The 18,053-nt window shown below is 41.1% G+C and overlaps 1 protein-coding gene across 2 annotated transcripts in view; it reads left to right on the top strand.

Moving 5' to 3' along the window:
- STK4 (serine/threonine kinase 4) overlaps nt 1–18,053 on the top strand; it is a 47,874-nt gene that overhangs the window by 18,127 nt on the left and 11,694 nt on the right. For both annotated transcript variants that reach the window (XM_086474642.1, XM_086474641.1), the window contains one exon: nt 6,214–6,371. In XM_086474642.1, the coding sequence (XP_086330768.1) occupies nt 6,214–6,371 (158 nt within the window). The remainder of the gene's footprint in view (nt 1–6,213; nt 6,372–18,053) is intronic.

The raw sequence follows: 18,053 nt of genomic DNA, 5'->3' as shown, positions 1-18,053 counted from the left end.
TAGCACAAGTCAGCTTAAAAATGCTTGGTCTTGCCGCTCCTGACACCTCATTCTCATCAACACCAGTATTCTCCAAAGCTGAAGCCAGTTGTCTTTCTACAGCCTCCTGGAATCTTGACAAATGCATACATGTTTACCAAGTGTTGTGTTTTAGTTTGATATTGCTAATTGTTCACATTACTGTTGTTGATTTACATTACCACCTTTGTGGATGAATTTGTAGCGTGATCTCCTGACTGTTCCCAGCCACAACTACATACAAGGGGGGAAATCTCTTACCATGACTTCAAAATAGGTATTTTAATTATTAACTATATAAACTGACTTGAGTAAAGAGCAGACAAAATGTGTTCCTGAGGTTATCCTTCTCTCATGACAAGCTTTGTGACCCTAGAATATTCACCCTAAGTAGATAATAGCAGTCTCTTTCAAGAGGAAAGAATAATAAAACAAGGATTCTTCTGTCAAGTTTGAGTAGAGAAGAATAATTTTAGAGAAAAGCAGAAATTCTAGTTTCATTGCTCGGCAAGCTTGTTCAGATAGATAGGACTTTGTAAATCCCACTTTCCTTTTGAAGACGTCCTTTGAAGCTCATGAGCTGAAAATTTTTGATTGAGAGAGCTAATTTGACAAAATCAACAAAATGAGTGCTTTGATTTCTGGGACTACATGATACTGAATGATCTGGTTTCGTGGATATTCTTTACTGCTGGAAAAAAAAAGTAAATCTCTTCTTGGTTTAATTGACTGTGCTGTTTCTTCGTTATCATTCTACTTTCTCTGCTGCAGCATCGTGTGGAAATGCAAATGGCTTGAAGGCTCTCCACACCTTCTTTGTCATCTTTTGCTTGATGTAAGATCTGTGTGCTGCAGTCAGCCACTAAGACTGACCTCTTCCATTCCCTCAAGTATTCAGAAAGGTGATGGTTTTTTTTGGAAGGGAGCACATTGTTGTTAAAGTTTCTCCTTAAAACTTGCCTTTGCTGGAGCTTCAATATGCTGAGGCCGCTGGCTGTTGCTGATGTTGCCTTGCTGGCTGCTTGCAGTGCCCTGCCTGTACCTGTCAGTTGTCTTTTGGCTTGTCTGGGCTGTTTGTGCTCTGGGTAAGGACTGTCCCAGCTTGCATGGTCCCACGTGCAGTTGGACTTTGCTTTCCCGTGCTGAAAGGGTAACACTATTACTGCAATCAGTAGTAAGCTGGGCATGGTGCTCCTTTTAAGAATCAAAATCTAAGGGGATGTGTGTTTGCTCACAATTTACAGCATTCTCTGCCTTTGGACCCACCAACTTGACATCTTCTTCTGTTCCACACACGACAATACTGATATTCTTGTACTTTCCTAAACATGACTTTATACCAGGCACTGCTTTACGAGTTTTCAGCGGAGAGCTTCTGCTCTTTCCTGCACGGCAGGCTGAGCGACGAGCAGTCCTCCAGCGCTTGTGGCTCTGTGCAGCTAGCCCAAACCTGCAATTCTGCAGTCAGCTGGCCCGGCTCCAGCAGAGCTGTGGTGTTCCATTTGCGTAATTAATACAGCTCCTAAAAGATGACTGCGTATCTAAAAGGTAGACCGTTAATGGCTCCAGGGAGCTCTCATGGCTCATCCTTATGAGCAACTCTTTAGGTTCCAAAATAAATGCATGGTGAAGCCTTTCTTGTCACTGCAGGGTGACCTTCTCATAAAAGGCTCTTCTCTGCTACAGCTGTGATCTCAGTTTCTGTCAAATGTTCATATTTTAGTCTAACCCTATAAAACTAGGAAGTTAAATGCTTTTTGGCACAGACACTCTTAGTGCAGTGTCATCTTTCAGCAGCATCTGCTTCTGCAAATAGCAGTGATCGATTTTTGTCTTCAGCTGCCTGTTATCAAAATCTTAAAGATACAGTGGTGTCATTCTTGTGTTGAATTAATAGCAGATCATCTTTGGAAAGATTACACTGCTGTTAAGTGCCGAGATTGATGAAAAGAAATCCAGTTGTGGTGGGATGATAACTGATTTGGTGTAATGTCTTTCTGTCTCCAGAAGCCTTGCTGTTGGTCTTGCTGCATATGCACCCATACTGAGATCACAGCAGCAACTGAAATTTCAGACATCTTAGATCTGTATTCCAGCTATCTTTGTTTTATGTGATCTTTTTTCCATTTTTTTGTTTGTCAGTTAGCAATTTCTATTTTAATCAGTTTTAAAAAACCAACCAAACACCAAAACCCAAAGCAACATTAAATAAAGATGCAGTGTTCCATGCTGATGTGTAGGAATGTACTAAAATTGGTGAGTAAAGGTACTAAAACTGGTGAGTGAATGTTGCATGCGTTTGAAAGGCCGGAGGTGCCTGCGAGTTTAGACGTGTCTGACAGCGGGTGTGAAGAGCGCGAGTCGCAGGAGAGCTTGGCCTGGCAGGGCCTGCTGGAGGTCATCAGTCCGGTTCCCTCGTCGTGGCTGGGACCAAGTGCAATGTCAGATCCTGTTGCTCAGGGCCTTGCCCAGCCGCTCCAGCCCTGCTCTGTTGCACAACCGTCCCTGTTGTGAAAACTTTCTTCCTTATGTTTTGCCCTTGCTGCAGGTCAGACCGTTCCTCTCATCCTGTCGCTGGGGAGAGCGGGGCTCTGACGACCTGTTGGGGTGGGACACTGCAGCTAGAGCCTCTCCTGCCCTCCCCAGGCTGAACAAACCCCCTTCCCTCCCACCCTCTCTGCATGGCAGAGACCCCTTTGGTGTCCTGGCAGCCTTCTGCTGCAGCCCCCCAGTTTTTCGGTCACTTGCACTGGTGGGGCTGAAAATCCAGTTGTACTCTTCAGGATGTTAAGCTGCCACCACCACTTCACGTGCTTCCTTCTTTGTCTGTTTCAACTCTGCACAAACCCAGAAGTTGTATTAAATAAAGCTTGGTTTGGATATGTCTTTCAATAATTCAGTGATGCTACAATGGGTTGTTGTTCAGTACATGTAATTAGTCATTTACAAATATTGCAGTTCTTGGTAAGATACAAGATGTGGGGAAATTAGCTTAATTATTTTAAGTGACAGTCTGAATTAAGCTCTGGTATGAGTGAACAATCCTTTTTTTAAAAAAAAAACAAAAAACCCCCCCCACAACTTAATAAGGCAGTGTCACTGAAGTGCAACTCTTGCTTTCAAAGTCCCCTGTGCTGCAAACAATTTTTTTCAAAATGTAGAGTACAAGCTGCCTTTTTTTTTTTTTTTTTTTTTTTTCCCCTAGGAAGCCTGAATTACTGAGACCTAGGCTGGCTGTCAGTAAGCTGTGTATAGCCTAGCTAGTTAAGAATTCCTCTATTTCTACAAAATTTGTTGGTGTTAAATGTTGCCATGATTGGCCATAACAACTTACCACCTGCTTCAGCCAGGCCCGGCTGCAGCAGAATACAAGGGGTGTATTTACTTCATTCTATATAAATGTTTTATCACTTAGCAGTAATTGGATTGCTATTGTATTTCAGTAATTATTCCCAACAGCAAATCTGTTCTCCACTTCACAGACGTGTTCTCTGAGTGACCTTCACGCAGCCTGTCTGAAGGTGTCTTTCTTGATCTCATTCTGTACAATGAGTTTTCTGTTTGGGTTTGGTGGTGGGTTTTTTGCGTGTTTTTTTGTTGTTGTTTTTTTCTTTTTTTAAAAAAAGGGGAACTACTGCCAGGGGTAGAATAATTTGTCTTTGCTCCAGTTGTCATGGTGCAAAAATATAAGCACTTCAGTTCATGCTCGAGCTTTTAGCTGACCCTCGAGAGGCAGTACGATGCACTGCCTTTTCAAAATGCATCATGACATTTCAGGCTGTGTAGAACCACATTTCTCTCAGTATCACAACCCAAATATCCTGCCAAGATTTCTCATACTTTGCAGAAATTTGTTCTGTATTTACTGTGTCAATAGACAAATAACTTCCTAAAGTATCTCATAGCTGACCAAGGAATTCATATACTTGTCTGAGGATCAGACAGAGTCTGCCAGGGAAGTTCTGGATCACTGGATGGTAATTTTTTGTGCAAGAATAACATTCAGTGATTAAATCTTAATGGGTTTCCAGAGCGCCTGATATTTTTTCAAGAGGAAAGCACTGCTGAATGTCTTTAGTGAGGACTGTCTTGTGATAGCCTGCCTTCTGTACAAGCCTTTGTAGGAGAGTCTCTGCGTTATGCAGACCCCACAAACCCATCAAAGGATGTCTCCGTCCCCTCTGTACTTGGCTGAAGCTTTAAACTTTTGCTTGATGGCCTGCCTGACATAGTGTATTTATTTCAAATGTATGGCAGTTGACAGTGAACTTATTTCCACTGTCCAGAATTAGGCTATTCTGATGCCATTTTCCGTTAAGTCTAGTCCTAATCCTGCTTTCTGAAAATGATGGTTTCTGTGTTTTAGGCATATGTTTCTGCCTAAAACATATGTTTCAAGTATGAGTAATTCCAGTGTCTGGAGAACCACATTTTATCAGAACAAAACCATTTTACTAGGTATTGTTACAGTGCTTACTTCTGCCATGTTCAGGGGTTCTTGTGAAGCATGTTACCGTAAAGAGCAGCACAGTGGCGTTAAGCTGCGAGCAGCCTTCAGCTGCGTTTGCAGCTGCCATGGTCTTGTGGTGCAGCCCTGTTAAAGCATGTTTGCTGCGCAAGCCTGCCTCTTCATTTAGATTGAGACTCTTTACAAGATATTAGCTGTGCTGTAACTCGCAGGCCAGGCCAGTTTTAAGTGTGAGTAGTCTGGGCAGCAGCATCTCATGCTGTACCAGTTGCACTGGTAAAGAAATCTTCCTTTGGAGATACTGAAATTTTGGTCTTGCTGTGAAGTTAAAATTTTGTGTTTTCTTCCTGTATTGGCTTTTATGCTGTCCATGCTAGGAATCGGTGTTTTCATCCTCTCGCTTTCCATCACTGCTTTCCATCACTCCTTTCCCTACTGCGCTGTCATTGCCCTGCAGCTGAAGCAGCCTCCGTTTGTGGAGCTCACCTTCTCCCTCTCCAAACAGCACTGGGGATCTCCTTTAGTCTGGGAAGTTGTGACCCTGTGTTTCTTCCTTCAGTGATGGAAACCTGTTTGCTGAGTGGATTGCTAGATTTATTTGTGTGTAATGGCACTTAAATCACATGAGCAGGGATTCGGATGGTGTGGTGGCTGAAGGGAGAAGGGATGCATTAGTGCTCGTATCCCTAATCCCACCAACTACCCAACTTACCTGTGAGAAAGTAGTTTCACTAGCTGTTGCTCTTAATGGATCAGCAGCGTGCTTCCTTTTCTTGTGACAACTTCTTGTTCTGAAGAAGAATTTAGATGAATTGCAATAGTGTCAATCTAGTTGTGCTAAACCTTTGTGCTCTTGGCTGTATCCGTCAGTGAACTCTTTGTTATTGGGAACGGTGCTTGGGAGGCTTATGAGACCTCTTCTTAAGTATTTATATTTAGGGGGTTATTTTGACTCCTCTGTCTCCCTTTGTACCCTTGCCCATTTCTTATTACCCCAAGTTTATTAAATGCAGTGTAGAATTGAATGGTTAATCTATATATCTGGCTTATTTGAGTAATCCACTAAGAAAGTGCGTTCAGAGCAATTAACTTCTAAAAAGAAAACTAGGGCAGAAAACTTAGTAGCTGACTGTTTATAAAAAGAAAAAAAAAAAAAAAGAAGCAGCTTTGCAAACTAAGTAATCCTTTCTATGCAAGAAATGCAGAACTTGACTACTTCTACCCAAGGCAAGTTATGTGGTATTTGTATGATAGGTGCGGTCTTTGGAAGCCTCGCTTTTGTGCTGTTTCGGTCACAAACGATGAGCTGCTGCTTGTAAAGCAATGCTGTTTAGTTTTGGAACTTTGCATGTTTTGCAGTGCATGCAACCTGGCTGGGATGAAAAAGCCCAGACCTCTCTGGTTGGTAGCAGTTTAGTTCTAATATCCAGTGCGTCAAGCTCTGTTACCTGGTAGCATGCTTTGATGGGTGGATTGCAGGTCAAGGCCTCCAGCATTGTAATTACTGGTGTGGTGGGCTTTAAGCTTCCCTTCCAGTTTTCTCACTGTACAGTCATTTTTATGATTGAAAAGCTGCTGAAAAAACAGTACTTTAGCAAGTACTTTAGCAGTACTAGATGATTTAGTGTGTGCTAAAAAAATAAAATCATTTTTGGGCATGGTGTAAAGCTGTATAACCGAAATATATTTCTCAAAACAACTGGGTTTTTTATTTTTAATATTTCCAGGGAGGGATGAAACAATGCAGCCAGCCAAGCCATCATTCCTGGAATATTTTGAGCAGAAGGAGAAGGAGAATCAAATCAATAGCTTTGGGAAGAATGTGTCTGGCCAGACAAAAAATTCATCTGATTGGAAAGTACCACAGGACGGAGACTACGAATTTGTAAGTCTATACTTTGAAATTCAATCGATGTGACAATCTTTAAGAGTTTTAGTCAGAGCTGCTATAAGATTATTTCTTGTTTTGACAGACTAATGGAAACTTGAGGAGATTCTAATTGCTAATGCGTTTGGATGAGGCATTTTGAAAAACTCATTTTCTTTAGGTATTTCTTGGTAATCATAACCAGTCATTATCTGTATACTTTCCTGGTTTAAAAGCAAACAAATGAACAAAAAAGCCTGAGGACATGAAGGTACAAGCTATCTTGCTTTACTTCTCCATTATGCGTTTAAAAGATTAAAAAAAAAAAATTCCAGATGGCAGTTGGAAAATGCAAATCCTGAATGTGTAGTGTTTGATAAAGAAGTGTTAGAACCATTGAATTTCCTTGTTTTTCTCAAGCTTTGGCACTGAGTTTTGTTTTATTATATAAACATCGAGCTTGTCTTCCTTTCTCTTTCAAATCCTCAATTTCAGTCTTCCTAACTAAGGTTCATGTACTCAGAGTTTTCAGGAACCTTTTCCACAGAAAGATCGATTAGTCATAAATTTGATTTAATTTTTTTTGTGATGATGGAAAATTTCTGGTTGGAGTTCAAAATGCCAGAAGGTGCATGCTCTGCTGAACACGCCTCCCTCTGCTGCATTTTCTTTCAATGATACTTCACTGCAAGCGCTTTCTGCTGTGAGTGCATTGTGCACCCTTCTGATGTCAGTCGGTGTTGCCCGTGGTTCAGGTTGTCACGCTGCATCCAGTAGCTGGTGAGATTCACTCCACAAAGCCGTGTGGAAAGCGAAATCCCTCTGCTAGTCACGACTCGAGGAGATGCTTTACTTCTAAGGCTGGAATAATATCTGGAGCCTTTCATTCTCCTTGTACGGATTGTAGACTACTGCTGTTAACGTGTGTTTTGTTGTCTTTGCTGCTGCATCTCAAATTTTCTTGTTTAGACTGAAAAGGATGGTTAGCTGAAGGGACCTGCTGCATTCTCGCTCTTGTAGCCCTTTGCACTATGTTATGTTTAGCCTGGAGGCTTAAAGTCACTGCATAAACATGTTTTGCAAAAATAACCTGCGAACTGCCCAGGGTCTGGGCCAAACACATGATTCCAGTAGAGCCAGACGCTTCGTTTGTCTCGTTCACCTTACATGCTGTAACTTAGTGTAATGCTAAACGATTATTTTTCAGTGTGTGGTATTTCCCAGGAAAGATGGTCTGGTTTGGAGTATCTTAGAAGTCTTTTGTAGTCTGCAAAAGATGGCCCAGGGGGAAACTTGCTGTAATTATTTTACTTTCTAATTTGATTGATAACAAGTTTAGCAATTACCCTTATTTCCACTGAGTAGGATGTATTCCACCCTGCGTAGCGTGAGCTGTAGGTGCAGGCTACACCCAGTGAGCAGCACAGGCAGCACGCACGGCCCAAGGAAAGGTCGGTGCGGTTCTAGCGAACGGGACCTACAAGTATTTTTAGAATGTGCAGAGCAACTGTTTGACACGCAGGTGACCTTGTTTACTGATTTCCATTCGTACTGAAGTATTGCCGCGTGCGTAGATTACCAGTGCGCTGAAAGCAATAAAAGCAAGCAATAAAAGCTAGCAATAAATGGGGCTTTGGGTCACCTTCATGTAGTAATTTGTAGAAATTTCGCTTCCCAGCTGTATGTGTTTCTCTAGTTCAACCGTGTATGAATATACCAGCCTGTCTTGCATGCAAATTTTGTAACAGAGCTACTTTCTTTTCTGTGGCATAAGAAAAATGCTTTAAAGCAACCTTAATGCATATACATATAGCCCTTATCTGAGGTTTTGTAGCAGTAACTTCATGTTGTATAATGTATTCAAACACTTAAAACTGGGTATTTTTCCCATTCAGCTAAAATGGATCAATTTGATGGCTAGCTGTGGGTAAAAGTCATGTTTATTAATGCTTTATTAATTGAAAGCATCAAAGCAATAAGCATTGTGGAATAAGAAAAAAAGTAACATTCATTAGGTGTTATCAAGTACATCTGTCCTAGACTTGCCTGCAGCTCTAACTTATTTCTGCGTTGTCAGAGTAGGCAGGTTTAAGCAGACTTTGTCTATAGAGTTTGCAAGATTCCAAGTGGAGATGAGATCAGTGAGATGCTGGGTGAACTCATTCCTCCTGGGCTTCGAGAAGTGATTGAAATATTATTGCTTTGAGCTACTGCAGGCTAGATAAATATGCCTTCTCTTCTGTGTTTGTCTCTGTCCTATGTGGCTAGCACCTGGAGTCTCCTGTCTTCCAAAAAAAAAAGGGCAATATTAAATTACAAAAGATTTTTGCTCTTTTCCCCTGTGGCAAAACCATTTGACCTTTTCTTGACTAACATTGTTCCTCTGAAGCAGGCAAATAAGACACTATTTATATCACAATGGCAATGTCATGTTAGATAAGGGTTAGATTGAGTCAGCCCCATCCACTGCAGAGCTGAAAACTGAGAGATCCTGTTCTAAAAGGTGATGAACTCCATTGCTGCCAAACGCGATGCTCTGTCTATGTCCTGGTGGTGGTTGGAGGTGGCATAAACCCAGCGTATTTCCAGCCTTGGATTTCTGAGGTAGACATTATTATTAACTGATTAGTTGATGCCCGATGGTGTTAATATTTATCCCCACTGATGTTTGAACAAGGATCTCTAAAGATTTAAGCCCTGCTTGATTATGAAAAATGTTTTCAAGAACATTATGATTTATTTAATGGGGGGGGGGAGAGATATATTAATTATGGGCAAAAATTCTTGCTTTTAGGAAGAATATAAGAAACTCTGAAACGAAAATGCTGCAGGGGTAGGCTGTTAATGGGCAGGCTGCATTGTATGTAGAATTCCTAATTGCCATAATCAGATCTCAAAATTTTAGTAGTTGAATTTAATTTTGCCACTGAACATTAGTCACATACTGTTGCACAGGCTTAAATTAATAATGCTAGAAGATTTGTTTAGATGATGTCATACATTTTTTCACTTTAATCTTTCAGTAGTACTGTAACATACAGCAGAATTAATTGTGCAATGTTTCCTGCCCTTAGATGCAACAAACCCTTTGTTTATTCCTATTTTAAAAGCCTTTTAATGGCTCTGAGCAGGTCAGTATTCTAATGCCACTTGCAGCTAAAGTGGGATCACTTTTTTTTATTCTGGCCCTGCTTGAAAGGCCTTTGGTCTTGCCAAAACCTATTGGAGCACTTATCTGTGGATCATCCAGTCATGAATGTTGTGTATTATATCGCTCATCATTTTATTGAAAGCCTAGTCTGTTAGCAGTGGTTCCAGCCATTCGTGGCTTGTGGTAGCTGTGACAATACTGAAACCTTTTCAGTTGTATTTCATGAGTGTGGTTTCACTGGCAAAAATGAGCGGCAGCAGTGCCCCCGTCAATCTTGAATTTTGCCATCATGATGCAACGGCTGTTTTTTTTAATACTTGTAGTGTTGAGCTTAGGTTTTGCTGTAACTCTAATTCATAATTTTTCGTGTTATCAGTAAATCTGTGCTAATGAAGCATCCTAGGGGCTTGGTTTGGATGTGGATTCAAACAGGACCTGAACGCGTAACAAGACACTAGAGCAAGACTACAGCAGGACATCAGGTCTTTCCACAGCCTTTACACAAGGAGTTTGCTCCAAGGCTTTTTTGGTTCCAGCACCTGTGTATCTGCCAGCCATTCCTGGCCTGTGTAAGGCAGCCTGTCAAGAGCCTAATTGGTACAGAGACTTGTACATTGTCTTTAGCTGCTCTTGCTGTCTGTGCTTCGCTGGAAGAGCACCAGGAGATAGCTGAGCTTTTAAAGGAAAGCATTGCCATTCACCTGCAGGACCTCAGTGGAGAACTGCAACCACCAGCAGTCATTTTCTGCACTGGCAATCTCCATCCTGCTGCTACAGCTCTGGAAAGGAAGCTGATGGTGAGAAACAAGGTTTATGTTTCTTTCCTAAGCAGCATGCTGCTTCCTTTGGGAACACCTTGATTTGCTTGCATCTGCTAAGTCTTGGTGAATCACACCTTTACTACTCCTACAATTATCAACAGCCAGTAGTTTGGGTCTTTCCTTCTCACTCAGCTTAGTGAAGAGGTTCTGCCTTCACAGGTTTTCTCATTGAAGCAGAAAAACTTTGGAGCACAACTTTTTTCCTTACAAGAATAAAATTAACTTCTATCCTTGAGAGTGTCAAGGTGCAGAAGGGGTAGACATGGCAAATTAATCAGCTTTCTGTGGAAGGACTGTGGAAGATGGCTGTTGTCATGCCCTTTGTTCGCAGGTTCAGCCACGCTTCAGTCTGCCATGAGCGAACCTGTGCGTCAGGTCTTGGGTTTCCGTGCTGTGAGTGCTATTCTCTGCCCTAGCTCACCTTTTTAGCTCCCTTCAAGATGTGTCTCCGTGGCTGCTGGTGGGAATTTCTTTGGACAGGAAAGATCAGTGTGATTTCCCCCAGTTCCAAAACAGGCTTTATCACTTTTCAGTGCCCAGTGTCATCCATTTCTCTGCTGCTGGGGAGGACTGTCCTGCAAGCAGTAGAACTGCTGCTTCTGAAATTTTTGCAGGGCAGAAGAAGGAAGGATGAGCAGGAGCTGTTAATTGCCTCTAATTGAGGAGAACAATGCAGGTGCTGATCAGCTGCCACTTTTATCAGGGCTGCACAGTCAGAGCTCTCATGTACAAGCAACAAGTTCTTGTCTTCACCTCACCATCTGCTAGACAGAGATGGGCAGAGAAGCGACTTAGGCTGAGTTACAGGAGTTGGAGGAAAAGCTGGGTTCGATCCCACAGCTACAGATCTCTTTCCAGTGACCAGCTGTCTAGCCTGTTGCTTTCAAAGTGCTTAGGCCACAGCTTGCTGTTGATATCTGACTTCTCCGTGGATTGTGTTCCTTAGAATTCACTAGTTTTGAAAACAGGCCTCTTTCTTTGGCTCAAAAGTGTCTGTAGACTGCTTACTGTGGTCTTCAGTTTTGTTTAGAAGCTCTTGCTCCAGCGTTCCTCTTCCTTACACAGAGTCCTGCCAGGGGCTCCTTGGAGCAGGAGGCTGGAGGAGCTGGATGGTTCACCAAGCCAGTGGGACGGAGTGAGCAATAGCAATATGTTTCACACTTGCTATTGCAGTTTGCTCAGATAAGAGATAAAACAATAGTCTGGCGAACTGTGAAGGAAAACACCAAGAAAACACTTAAAATTTAATAAAGTCCCATTTCCCCAAGTATAGAGAGCTGATAAAAGCTCCATCCCTGGAAACATTCAAGGTCAGGTTGGCTGGGGCTCTGAGCAACCTGATCTACTTGAAGATGTCCCTGCTCATTGCAGGGGGGTTGGACTAGGTGACCTTTAAAGGTTCCTTCCAGCCCAAAGTATTCTATGATTCTGTGATCTTGTATTCTTCTTAAATTATCTGCACTCTGAGAGTTGGTATCGCAGCTGCAGCCTCCTTTATATAACTTTGAACAACTCTATGTCTATTTATATTTACTTGATAGGAAACAGTGATATTTTTTTGTGTCTGTCTGTCTGTAAGCAGCTTCTAGCCAGAGCTTTTAACAGCTAGTGCTTAGAGCTTTCATTTTCAAAAGTGTAACATAAATGAAAGCAAGCCTTCCTCTTACCTGAGTGTGAAGGTATAATTCTTTTTCTGGAAGTAGTAAAGAAAAATATAATTTTCTGTTTACTGAGACAATGTTTCATTATGCTGCTCTCATCTGGGATATACTGGTTTTTATTAACATCCTCATTTCTATGCTTTTATTTAGTAGTTTGAAACATTACATTGCAAACAAAGATTTTAAAAAAATAAGTTAAACCACTTCTGGTATCTTTACCAGCAGAGAAGGAAAGTGTATTAGTCTAATAGTGTCTTCAGCTTGTTCTGTTGGACAAATGGCTGTTGGTTTGCAGTGAAATCATGAATGTGAATCCTTTTCCTTCCAGTTAGACAAATTAGGTATTGGTGTGATAGCAGGAGACTGAAGTTCTTACTGAAAAGTTTATAGAAAGCTTAATTCTTTCAAAGCAAGTCAAATTGCATTCAGATCATATTGTGGGTTTGAGTCTGGTGGTAGACACCAGCCTGACCATGCCTGCAGATCAGAGCCTGCTTATGCATATCAGGTGTGGTCCAGGCAGTAAGAGTGCCAACCACGACGGATCGCTGCGGGCTGGAGTCCCAACCGGGGAGGTGCAATGACTGCTGCCCGCTGCAGCCCTGCACGCTGCGCAGCCCCGCCGTCAGTCTGCAGAAGTTGCAGCTGGTGTCTCAGGGCACAGCGTTACGTCTCTTGCATCGCCCTGCGGCTTCCCCTGCGCCACAGTTAAAAATGAGGATCACTCAGCGCAGGGTGTATCTTTTCCCAGCTCAAGACTCTGGTGAAGAATGGCTGCATACTGGAACCATCTGTTTCTTTCACTGGAAGTGATTTATAGGGAGGAACGGTTAGAGGGCAGGTGATTTATCGCTTATCAATAACGGTAAACACATTCTGCTTTACAATGAGCAGAGTTTGTAATTTATTGTATTCTGTCTGTGAAGGTGTCATTTGTCTTGTGAGCAGCCTGTTGTCTACCAGTACCTGGAATATTCAATGCCTTTGGTTTCTCTGAACGTTCATTTGGATAGCATTTATTAGCAATCTAATATTGATGCTTTATAGCCCTACTACCTTTTGTCCTTCTAAAAGTTCAATCGATTAAAAACTTGAGTATTTTCTGTACCGTTGCAGGCTTTGAAAGTGGTGACAGGCTAAATAATGTGCTTTCATTTTGTTGGCACTGGTCTTTGGGTCTTTACTAGCAGTAGGAGGAAGGCATGCTGAGGATACATGGGTAAGGCAGATGCTAGAAGAAAAGTACTTGCATTACATGGGTAAGCTGCTGTTGTGTGACGATTTATAGTTTATCATTTTATAGTGTTTCCTGACTCCGCTGGGCTCCTCTGAGCTTTATCTTTTTTTTTACTTCTGTCTTTTAAGCAGCTTGGTAAAGGTGTCAGATGCAGGCCTCTGCACTAATCTTTCTGTTCCTCCTTTTTCCCATCCAAATTACTCAAGTGAATAATCAGAGCTGGTTACTAAGACTCCAGAAGGTCTGTCTGTTTGGACAGGAGCAAAAAAATCCTTATTAGACTGTGCACATTTGCAGGTCATTTAAGTGGGATTATTTGAAAATCAAATGATCTTGAGACTTCTATTGAATTATTATGAAAACTGTAATACATTCTTTCTTTTCTAAGAGAGCAAGTTTCTCTGACAAGCAGGACCCTTGTGTGATGAATGAAGTTTGATTGTTCCAAAAATTAATTTATATATATATATAGTTTTGCATAGAAGAAAAAAAATATGTTTGGTTAAAGTAGAGCTTTTTTCAGTAACGTTTTTTCCAAGACTAAACCAAACACTTTGATTGAATCTTCAGGGATTCCGCTGTCCAAAAGTTTCTTCCCTTCATCTATCATGAACTCTCCTTTTTCCCAGCAGTGGCTGGAATAAAAATTACTTCTCAGGCACTGATTTATTCCGATAGTCTTACTTTGATCATAAAGTGAACTTATTTGCTAGAGCATTCATCAGTTTGAGAGAGAAAGCGAGATCTGAGATGGCTGATGGATATCCCTGTCTAGGTCCTGTGAACCTAGGCAGATTCCTAGTTGGGAAACAAGTAAACTTGAGATACTTGTTTGTGCTGTGCTGAATCTAAAATAAAGCTTGCTTTCAGTGGGAGAGCATTAAGACCATATTTTTGGGGGCAGGGATGGGACACAGACTCGAATAAAATGTTTTTTCCCTGACAACAGGAGGCAATCCAGAATAGACAACCATTGATTTCCAAACATGAAATTGTACCCCCATGGTATCTCCTGCTAATTGAGCAAGATGTTGAAGTAAAGTGTACCTAGAAGTAATTTCCACTGTGAAGTATGATTTATAGAAAGAGGCAGGGTTTTGTGATGTTTTATTCATTGGTTTTAAATGTCACCTGCCTCGATTCATAACATTGATGTCCCTTAAATGGATTTCCTTTTTTTTTTTTTTCTTCAGCCATCTGCCAAGAATTGTTAAAGCTCTGCTAATTGTTTGTGTTTCTTTCAAGCATTACCTTTTCAGCATATTTAGTATGTTCTTCCCAGCAAATACTTTTAACTTGTGACATCTTTATTAAGGAAAAATGGTTCATTTTGTCACCTTGTAATCAAATATACAGTCATTTTAAAAATAAGCCCAGAAACAGCTTGCTTATCTCTTTTATTGTTTGTTAAGTGGTCTTGAATCTTCTGTAACATTTGCATGAGGAAGACACTGAAGCTTACTGCAAACCTCATCGAATTCATGGCTGCTTCAAACCACCAATGTGGTTTACTGCAAGCTCTATGTATGTAATTATAAACCTTTCCAAATTCCCTTTATAACAAGAACAAAAAACCCGCAGAAGGTACCAAATTTTAAAAAATTTCTTAGCGATATTTGAAATTGAAGAAGGTGGTTTGGTGGCTTGGCTCCTATCTGCTGTGGAAGAGAATAGATTTCTGCTGTCTTCCGTTTGGTAACAGGGTCATCGTTCACCACCTGCTTTCACTTTGGTGCATACTGACACTGATTGCAAAGCACTTACTGCCACAACTTGCTGTCAAAATTTCATTTTTGCTATATTTTTGTATATAGCAGGCCTTCTGTGACATAAGGCTTTTAAATGAAACTTGCAGTGAGTGGGAAGTAAAATGAGTTGCTGTTGTTTGTGTTGAATTGCTTAGGTCACAGCCCTTAATGGGGACTGAAATAATGTAACCTGAAAGCAACTTTATAGGAGAGTATTCAGAGTTGTAAATTCAGCATCCTGGACTATCTTAGAAGCCCCTTTCCTACTGTAGCATTAAATCAGCTGAGACATTGACTGAAAGTTTTGTGGCTGAACTAAGGAACTAACAGAACTTCATCCAGGGTCTTTGATCATGGGATTTGTTCCACTACTGTATGTTTAAGGTCAGGCTACAACGTGCATTTCTGCTTTGGGAGAAGGGGAAGAGGAATTAATAATTGAAGTAGTGACATTGGGAAAAAATCTCTGAGTATACCAAATTCTTCAGAAAACCTGTTTGAGCTTTGTTATGCCTTGAGATCTGTTTTCAAGGCTGGGTGTGCTCCTGGCACAGCATCTTCCTTAAAGAAAGAACACTGCTGCTCATAATGAGAGCTATTTGAGATGCTTCTAAAATCTTCTTGCTACTTACTTGTCAGTACAAATGTTTGTAAAGGGTAATGTAGCTTAAAAAGACAAGCTCATCCAGGTTTTTCTCATCTGTAGCAAAAAGGGCATCTTTTGGGGACTCTGTGCATCACGAGCCTAATATAGCTGCTCAAGGACGGCCTCTTGGAGGATGGAGTCTCTGGACCATAAGGGAAAAGCCTGGGGATAAAGTCTCCATCAGGCCTCTGTGATACTTTCCAATGGGCAGGGTCTCATCCAGACAAGTGCCTGAACTGATACGCTGTGGAGGAGCAAAGTTATTTCAGCTCTGACTTCTAGACCTGATGCATTTACCTTTGTGCACCCTCTTCTTGTATTACCATAAAACCTGCAGAAAAATCTAGATGTTGCTTATTGGCAGTGTTATTTGGTGCATGTAATTACTGGGTGTCTCCCTGCTTACCTCACCAGGAGACTTTGCGGGGAAAATTTCATCATGTGTGAGACATTCGAGGTCCTGCTCATACAGAGAGGGTAATGGAGTCTGCAGTTGGCCCCAGCTGCTTCCAACAGCCAGGGTGTCCTGGGAGGTTTGCCTTTAGCTTTTGTTTCAGTAACCTCAGTGACAAGATGGCTTCAAAACCCAAGCTTCAACCTTCAAGAAAGAGGGAGAAAGAGTAGCCTAATATGCAAAGACTGATACAGTCTGAAAGGAATATTGTTCAGAGTGCTTAATTCCTTCTTTTTTTGTCACTTACCATCGTGCCGGATCGTTATAAATAGATGCTCAAGTAGTAGTGAATGCTTGTATGGCGTGCAGGTTCACGTGACAGGGATTTTATGGAGATGGTTCACTGGAGGACTGTCCCCAAAAAATAATTCTCTGAGATATTAAACATATGTCCCTGGTTTTAAAGACGACAGCCTCTCCCATGGTCCTGCAGCTATTCGTTTTTCAGAATGCCCTGGAAGTCTCTGTAGTTCAGTCTTTCCTCAGAAAGCTTTTAATTCTCTCTCCCGTCTTACTTGTCTTCAAATTGCTGCTATTGCTTCCTTTCCCTTATTGAAGGAGGGGAGGCAGAGCAGCTCTCCTGGAGTCGAAAATAAATTGGGAGACTGAGAGTCAAGTTAAAAATATTTGTTGAGTAAAGGTTAATACTCTTAAGTGTAGAGACAGTTCTAAACAACTTTGGCCTATCTGTAATGCCTGCTTACCATGGATGATCCAGTCTTAAGCCTTTGAACCTGAAACTGCTTGTCTTAAGCCTTTGTTGGGCGTTGCAGATTTAAGCATGTGATAAGTTAATGATGCTAATATACCAGTAGCAAACTTCTCACTCCACATTGTTAACAGAAGACTGTATTCCCATACTAATTTAGTGTTAACTAATTGGTTACCACTTCAGTTGCACTTGTGTTTTGTGGTAATAGTGCACTGAGCAATATTTATGAAGGAATCACTCTTACTTCAGGTATTCTTGTTTCTGCTTCTTCAGGAGTTCTGTGTTATTCAGGAAAAATGATCCTGCATAAATAGATTAATTGTTAATCCTTAGGTGAAGGTGTGAGGGAGAGAGGAGGAAAAGGGTGTGTCGAACTGGAAGGAAGCAGACCCACGTACCCTTCCCAGCAGAACTTAGTTAAGCCTCTCAGGTTTGTAGAAAATTTTATTTGGTTTAAAGGAATCAGCATTTTCTGACAGATTGCTTTTCTAAGTTGGTCAGCTGTGTACTTTACAGTTGATTTGTGCAGCTAGCCAGATCTTCAGAGCCAAATGACATGATTTATTTTAGCATGTCCAGAGGTATTTTGGTACTCTTACTTAAGAAAATTAAAGCATAATCACTTAGAGAAGGAAAAAACCTCACCTCTATTGTATTTTTCCTTAATCAAATCTCTGGTAAGCAAGTGGTTTTTTGTAAGCAAGTGATGCTCCTTTTTTGCTCTTTTTTTTTTTTTTTTCTCCTCACTTGTCCAGACAGGCTGACCTTTTAGCTTGTTTCTAATTCAGTTACTGAAATAAAACAAAACAAAAAAAAACAACAACAACAACAACAAAAACCCACAAAAAAACCAAACCAACACAACCAAAAAACCCCTAGTGAGATAACTTGTCTTTGTGGTTACAGGATTAGGCAGCCACTTTCTAAGTCCCTCAAGTATTTTAAGGTTTGGACTTCTTGAAGTTCACTGCTGCAAAATAACACTGACACAATTTGTCATTTCCTCTGTTTAGATTAAGTATGTACGGTGCTTGGGATGATTTTGGAAGTGAATGAGGTTATTCATACTCGTAATTGCTACTAAGGCTAAAAAAGGTAATTTAATCTTGGAGCTCAGAAGATTAAAATGCATTGCTCTTTTAAAAAAGACCCTCTTTTTTATGATCACTCATATCAATGAGTAGAGCTTTGGATGGGTTTTCTTCCTTAATATAACTTCTGTACAATGCTGAGGGTAATAACAGCATGCGGAGGTTATATGGTGGTGCTG

Source organism: Leptosomus discolor, chromosome 17 (assembly GCF_034619465.1).
Source record: "Leptosomus discolor isolate bLepDis1 chromosome 17, bLepDis1.hap2, whole genome shotgun sequence".
In the NCBI taxonomy this organism is placed as follows: Eukaryota; Metazoa; Chordata; class Aves; order Leptosomiformes; family Leptosomidae; genus Leptosomus; species Leptosomus discolor.
Note: the sequence above shows the minus strand (reverse complement) of the source record. Positions and strands in the feature narration are given on the sequence as shown.